We start from the raw sequence: 8,255 nt of genomic DNA, 5'->3' as shown, positions 1-8,255 counted from the left end.
GGTGCCTTAATCCTTATGTAACGTTAGCCTCCTCTGAAATCTTATAGGGACAACTATTATTTCACTGAACAAGACTTTGTCGAGTTACACTTCGGATGTCTCATTTCATTTTGTGATGTACCGTATCTAAACAAATCTTCATACACTTCACAACCTGAGACAAGAAGACAACTTGAAAAGCCTGGAATTTTACCCTGAAGGTGATCTTTTGGCCTTCCATGTATCAGTGTTGAATGCATTTTCTGACTCTAGCCTTTTCTTGGTAATTTAGTACATTATCTTTCTGTTAAATAAAGGGAACCTGCCTTCAAAATTAGTGGTATGAAACCGCAGGAAGTTGATCTCTCAAATGACAAAAACATTAAGAACATTATATTTTCAATATACATATGTGAAGCGTGCTAACAAAATGAGTTACTTCTCTAATTCAAGCCTTATTGGAACAGAAACATAATGCTTATTAGTGAAGTTTTACAGTTTACAAGTATGCAAGAGGCATGTTATACATAAAAAATAGAGCATCAATAGAAGATCTGTTAATTTGACCTAGGTGTTGATTTTTGGCCAATATCTCCTTTGCGAGAAGTAACTCATTTTGTCAGCACGCCTCACATATTATATTGAGATACGTAGAAGGGGGGGGGGGTCTAAATTCAAAACGTACCACTTCTAACTATTAGCTAATCTTTGTAATTGCTCATGCCACCATAACATATTTCCATCCTGTCCATCAACGGGTACACTACGGACTTCTTCTTGTAACTCACCCAATCTGGGAATGGCTGGGGCTGGACCTCCGAACTCCCCAGCTCCGCCTTTTGACATCTGCACCATGATCTCCTGCAGAGTCAGCCTGGACACCAGATCATCCACACGTTTGTCCCATGGTAAGCTGGTATCTCTGAACGGGAAATCGTCAAAGGGAGAATCTTCCTCCTCCACACTCATGTGTCTCACTGTGTCATGGTGACGCCTGGACAATCTGGAGCCAACAACTCCATTGTTGGACATACAGAGGGCCAGTATAAGAAAGCTTATACAGCAAGGTAGTCGGGACAACACCGACCTCATTTTGTTGTTGGCGTTTTAGAAATCTGCTTTAGAGAGAAGAAAGAACAACGAAAAAGTGCTTATGTTGTGGAAACTGTGATGCTTTATCCTAATGACTGGTTCAATGAAAATTGCAATAAAAATAGCTATAAAATGGCCTAAAATTAGCATATAATTTTATTTTTATTCCAGCAGACATTTCACAGGACCTCGTTCACGCAAGAAATATTCAAATAGTCAAGGCTAAAGGTCTCCTCTCAACACACAGGGAACAGTAAGAACGGACAATATAATTTAGATCAAATATTTGTTTCAAGTTTTAGTGTGTTACATTTTTCAAAGGATATCATCAAAGGTCAACTGAAATAGCATAGCAATGTACTGAGACCACAAAGAAAAATCTGCAAATCTCAGTTATTCGAATAAGTCATTCGAAGTCATTCGAATAAACAATAAGCATTTAAAAAATATATCACAGGAGAAGTCACAACACAGCGTGCGGTGACGTAGACAAAAATAGAAATAACCGAAGCTGTTATCCCTCCAGCGTTCTAATAGATCAGAATCTATTGAGTATTTTCAAAAGAAACAAATAATACATTTATTTACTCGAACGCTTTGGAAATAAAGAAGGTCTACGATCACAACTGCAATTTTAACAATCCCCCAGATCCAGTGAGAAATTGAAAATGTGCGGACCCTGCCCCTGCCCAATATTAAATAATTGATGTGGACTAAAGTGTTCTTGGGCTACAATCCAGTGGATACTTCGCATCCAAGGTCATGTGCATTCTTGCGGTCTCTCCTTTATTCTCCCTCTACTACAATGGCTGATAGTATAAAAATGATAAAACGAACCTTTTGACATCATCTGGAGTTTGGATATATATCAAGTGCAATTGAGATACTGAAAGAAAGCTAACAACCTTGACTTTGTTTCTTTTTAATCCGAACACAATGCTAATTGCAGAACACCACGAGACAGCCGATATGAAGAAAACAATATTGCTGAAACTGCTGAATTATTGGGCGCACCTCCACAAAAGGAAGAGTATAACATTTTTTATCTCTGCTTATCTGCAGGCCGAGATAGTCAAGTCCAAGGCATTTCAGTGCATCTTAAGTTTGTTTGTTTCGAGTAGAAAGAATAAATATTTCAATTATAAAAAGACAGTCATTTTGCTTTATAAAAAAGTTAGACTGATAGACAGAAACCAAAAAAAAAATTAAAAATGTGTGGGTGAAATGAAAACGTTACTTCATTTTGTAGTACCTCAACCTTTGGTGAGTAGATCCATTTATTATCTTTGGGCACCCCTTTTAACTCCGTTGGTATCATGCTGGACTACGAATGCCCATGGTTCGAATCCCGGACTTGGCGTTCTTGAGCTCAGGTCGTTTTGAGGAGTTTGCAAGGTTCTCAAACCATTTGGCTCCGTCCTATCGGATACACCCGTTAAATTCGGAGGCCCCACGTCTTAAATAATAATAATATAATAGCGTTGGTAGGAACGATAAACGCATACCTTTGTTTTTTAATTTCTTTCTTTTTTTAGAGGGGGGGGGGGGTAAATGTTATATAATATGTAATTTCCTCAAAGGCAGCCAAATTAAAGGATTTCTTCGGAGCTCTCATCTTATGACGCGAGTCTTTTTTATTTTATTTTTTAATAGTAGAGGGTTTTACGGCGCTCGCAACTGCATAAGGTCATATGAGCGCGCGGGACACACCTAATACTTTTTAGTTGGTAGGAAATTTTGAATTTTGCCCGGGTGGCGGCCGAAGCCTACTCTTATCGATTTTAGACCACCAGGGGATCTTTAACGAGCGCAACTTGCACATGGGCCCTCCGAGATTTTTCGCCCTTGTCCGAGAAGGCTAGGTGTAGATCTTTCCTACCAGAAGATCAGGGGTGTGGCAGAAAGACAGCCGTAAGAAGGAGTCAAGGAGTAGCAGTAGAAAGGCTGCAGAAAGAGTCAGGAGCCCAGAGGAGGGGGCAAAGGAGGTGAGGGGTTATGGGGGCAGAAAGAGGAGACGAAAGCAGACGACAGAATATTGCTAGAGAGCAGGAAAGGAGGTGAAAGGAAACAATTTTAGAGAAGAAAATTTTTCGGCCGCTACCCGGATTCAAACCCGGGACCTTTGAATGAGAAGCCAACACCTTAACCTCTTGGCCACGAGAGCCCCCCGCGAGTCTTTTTTTATACTTTTTTTTTTGGTAAGTGTTTTACGGCGCTCGCAACTGCATACAGCCATATGAGCGCGCGGGACACATTAAGCATTTTCAGTTGGTTGGAAATTTTTAATTTTGCCCGCGGGTGGCGGCCCAAACCTATTTTTATCGATTCTGGACCACCAAGGGATCTTTATAGTGCGCAACTTGCACACGGGACCTCCGAGATAATAAGCCCTTTTCCGAGAAGGCTGATGTTAGATCTTACCAGCCATAAGATCAAGGGTGCGGCTGTAACTGCTAGGAAGCTTGTCCTAAACAAAAAGGATAAGAGTTTGATTCTCGGGTGAAGAATACATTATTTTTTCAAGCATAACATATTATTATGCCATCTTTCTGCGGGAATGAATGTACATTTCCCTAATCCATCAAATAGCCGAGACAGATTGTGACAGGCAGGGTCAAACCAGAGACTTCCAAAGTTACCAAAATTAATTTGTCAGAGGGGCGTTTAATCATAACTGTAACTGGCAATGTCTTTATTTATCAGTATCACTTCGTGAGACAAATATGTGATATGACCAGATTCCTAGCAGTATTAAATTATGGAGCCAGGCACCAAATAGTCGACTATGGAAATAATCTAATATTTTACAGGACAACAAAAAGAAAATGCTTTTTTGTTGTTTTTGTTTTGGTAAGAGTTTTACGGCGCTCGCAACTGTATATTAATAAGGTCAAATGAGCACTCGGGACACATTAAACCTTGTAAGTTTAGTAGAAGTTTTGAATTTTGCACGGATGGCGGCCGAACCCTACTCTTATTGATTTTAAGACCACCAAGGGATCTTTAACGTGTGCAACTTGCACACGAAACCTCCGACATTGTTTGCCCTTATTCAAGAAGGCTAGGTGTAAGATCTTACCTACCATAAGATCAGGGGTGTGGCTGAAAGACAGCAATAAGAAGTAGCAAAGGGGTAACAGTAAAACACTTCAGAATGAGTCGGGAGCCCAGAGAAGGGAGGGGGAGGGGGCAAAGGGGAGGGGGCAGAAAGTGGAGACGAAAGGAGACAACAGAATGTGGTTAGAGAGCAGGAAAAGAGGTGAAAGGAGAACATTTTTAGAGAAGATAATTTTCCTTCGCTTTTAGGTACAGGAAATACTTTGTCAAAGTCAGTTTTCTTTTCACTTTTACAATAAAACTACATCAGCACATGATGTCGAGAATGACATTGCATTTCATTAAAAGCCAAAGTAGAGGAACAAGGCTAAAAAACATAAAGTCTTAAACTTGAGAACTCTTGACAAGATTTCTACGCATTGTTACAAAGATGCCCACTCTGATAAAAATTTAACCCAAGTCCTTACATGTGCACTTTGGCTATGACCCCAGCATACCTTTGAAGTTAATCAAATCAATGGTCTGAGTCTGAGGTCAATAGTATACGAAGTCACAGGACAAGCGAAAAAGTGTTATAGAGAGATAAGTACAATGTACATGTATGGCTATACATTTTATAAGTTCGAAATTTGATTGCAATTAATACAAAGAAAACCCAGTTATTGCCCTTTAAAAGAGTCCTCTTTTTTTTAGACACTCGGTATCGTACATAACAACGTGAAGCAAAAGGGAAGCAAAAGATAACAATTTTCAAACGAAGAAAAACGAAACTCAAAACAGAAATCTTTATCAACTGAAAGCAGTGTTCAAGTAGCCTACTTACGATAAGAGATAACAGAGGCCAGGAAATGACAGTTTTGATATCAATGGACCAGTAAAATAAAATAAAAGACACCACAGTTTTTAAAAAAATGAAAAACAAAATTCAGAGAGTTTTTTAATAATAAAAGGGTAAGTCTTATTTCAGAGAAAAAGTACACACAAACACAAGGTATATAATACAGTATAATTGATAAATATATTCTATTTATACATAGTCTACATCATAAAGGAATGGTGATAGTAAGTCATCATGCATTGCAACAAACATAGGTAATGGCACTTGAAATAACTGTTCATTATATGCAGAAAATACTACTAACAATGAAAAAGAACACAGGTCCCATCAAGCACACAATCTCTTTCATCATACCTAATAGGTAAGATAAGCTCAGATACATTTTTATTGTCCAGATAGTGGCAGATTGGTTTGTTGTTTCACCACGTACACAGATCCATACACACCCACACACACCCACACACACACCCACACACACCCACACACACACCCACACCCACACACACCCACAGACACACACACACACACACACACACACATTTTAGACTATAATGTGTATTTATTTTCCCTATAAATGGTAGTATAAGGGTTCAGACAGCTTAACGTAAGAATGTCTTATAGATCTGGCTAAAAGCCCAAACAGCATCTCCTCTTATTAGAATTCGGCATGTTTATTGAATTGATGCAGCATTATTATTGGGGTGTGTGTGGGGGGGGGGGGGTTCTTGCTTTCCTTATCTATCACAAATATCTACTTGCCTGTACTACAACTGCGTTCTCCTACATCAAATTGTCATTCATTTTAAACATATTTTGGTGGGTCAGAGTAATACAAGCTCGTAGTTTGAAACCTGTCACCTTAACAACGAAAATGCTAACCTATGCATTTGTGAAGCGTGCTGACAAAATGAGTTACTTCTCGGCTTCAAGCCTGATGGAAATAGAGACATCACACTTATAGGTGAAGTTTTTACAATTTGTAAGAATGAAATAATAAAAGGAATGTTATAGTTTAAGAACATGGTATCAATAGAAAATCTACAAATTTGACCCTAGTGTCGATTTTTGGCCTGTTTATCGATTTATGGATTGCGAGAAATAACTCATTTAGTGACCACGCCCCACATTTTATCAACTAAAACCTTTTTGCAACAAAACAGGTAATAAGCTTACGAATTATAAAAGTTAATAATCTTTTTGCAATCTACAGAATAGTAATAATATTATCATGTCTATCTGTTAGAATTTCACATTCAATCATTCCAAATTCTTTGGCTACAGTTTTACATTATTAGCAGGCAATTTAGATCAAGGTGAAATCCGTTTATTTATATACCTTGAAATTGAAAGGTCCTTGAAGGTTCACACAATGTTGTAAATGATTCAGCATTGGGATCATGCAATATGAAAAGTAGACATGTTATGATGAGACAATTTTATTGTTTGGCACATTTTAATCTCTGTTGTATATAAGCAGTCAGCTGGATTAAGGATTATTTGTGTAAAAAACACAAACAAATTTATGTATATTCGAACATGTAGCACTGATTAACACAGTTCATACAAGCAAAAATAATTTTGAAAGGTAAAGACAATTCAGCTGCATTTCTTAATCTCACTGTACTTTTTTTTAAAAGACAAGAAAAAAGAAAAACAGAAAATCAGAAAGAAAATCAGCTGCATACAAGGAACTTCTAACAAAAAGAAAGCCATGTGAACTTTAGACATGAAAGTCGTGCAAATGTATGGTTTTCTTGAAGGACAGACTGCAGACATCAAGTTGATTACAAAGACATCTTTTTTTAAAATGTCCATACTTCATACAACAGAAACTCCTCACCGAATTATACTCCAAGATTAACTGTAACTTTGTGTTTCAGTGACACAGTACAAAATCTTTGAAACAATAAAAGGTTGGTGGAAATTGTTATGCAAAACATAAGCCACCAGCACATCCTTAATATCATCTTCCCTTCATTTTAAATACAGTCAAATCTGTCTATGATGGCCATCCACTGTTGAGAAGAAAACAAGTTGTCTTAGGCAGGCGGCCACCTTACACGATGTCATTTTAATCTAAAAAATACTCAAAGGAGAAATGGGAAGTGGTCGTTTGTTCAGGTGATTGCCTTATACAGGTGGACAATAGGGTAGGTTTATTTCATTTATCCATATATATTACTACTAGACACAATAGAAATACAATTGAGACAGAGTATTAAGTCCCACATATCGCATCACAGGGCAGTCAGAAATATTTCAGAAAGGATAGACTCAGCCTTTTGTATTTTCACAAGATGCATTTATACCAGCCAGCACTTGTGAAATCATAAGGACATCCAGTGTACCCTCTCACACAGCAGGATAGACCAATGGCAATGATACATCCCAAGTCTATGTGAGGTATCGTGGTGAAAACAGGCATTCATCAAAATTATAATGAATTTGAAGAGACCAGCATTTTCCCAAAGGTTTGACAATTTTTATCAAATATTTGTGTTTTGGCTCAACATCTTTTATGTCCATTTAAAAACACATTTCTGTTTGGATTTTACTGAAAGTTGATTTAAGGCACAAAAAATGTAAACTTTCAGTTTCAAGGACTCTTAAGCTGAAGAGGTCACCAAACTTTGGCGGTCATTTTCTCTGTAATTTTACATCCGAAACACGACGACCCCCCCCCCCCCCCTCCTTTAACTGCAAATATCTCAACTTCTATTCAAGATAGATGGGTATTCTTTTCAATGAACGCAAGATAAATGAACAGGCTTTAAGATGTTATCAATAATTCTGTACGCCCAAAAATAGACAAGCGCTTGATTCCACCGCATTGCAACACATATTCCTATCAAAAGAAGCTCAAAATAAAATTGAATCCCAGTCACTGGTGCACGCACAAATAAGACTCCACTACAAAGGAACCCGCGATAATCCTTCTTTTAATCTTAGTTCTTTGATTTTTGACAAGACAGGAGGGAATAACACAAAAAAAACCAGGCCTATTGTGCAGAGAGAAGCACTTAACCCCTTCACTGCTGAAAAATTTCCATCAATATCTGTACCAACAAGATAAAATGTTAATTCAAGGAATATTTAAACACAGAGAATTGATTCAGAATAAACAAAATCACACGCTGTAACTAACTATACCAACTAAAACTTCTTTTGTCAACCAGATGAAACAATATAAGTGGAGAATACAAGCCAGAACATACGTCTACTCAGCAGTGAAGAGGTTAATACAACAACAATCCTTTTGTATTAAAAAATGGTAGGCCTACAACTGATA

General features: G+C 37.7%; 1 protein-coding gene across 1 annotated transcript in view; it reads right to left on the bottom strand.

Moving 5' to 3' along the window:
• The window catches only part of LOC101862734 (xylan 1,4-beta-xylosidase), a 19,364-nt gene extending 19,144 nt beyond the window's left edge, over positions 1–220 (bottom strand). Inside the window, exon 1 of the mRNA XM_035970282.1 lies at positions 145–220. Coding sequence (XP_035826175.1) covers positions 145–220 — 76 coding nt within the window. The remainder of the gene's footprint in view (positions 1–144) is intronic.
• Positions 221–8,255: the final 8,035 nt, after the last annotated feature.

Source organism: Aplysia californica, unplaced genomic scaffold, assembly GCF_000002075.1.
Source record: "Aplysia californica isolate F4 #8 unplaced genomic scaffold, AplCal3.0 scaffold00246, whole genome shotgun sequence".
NCBI classification, from domain to species: domain Eukaryota; kingdom Metazoa; phylum Mollusca; class Gastropoda; order Aplysiida; family Aplysiidae; genus Aplysia; species Aplysia californica.
This window is presented reverse-complemented; position numbering and strand designations above follow the sequence as displayed.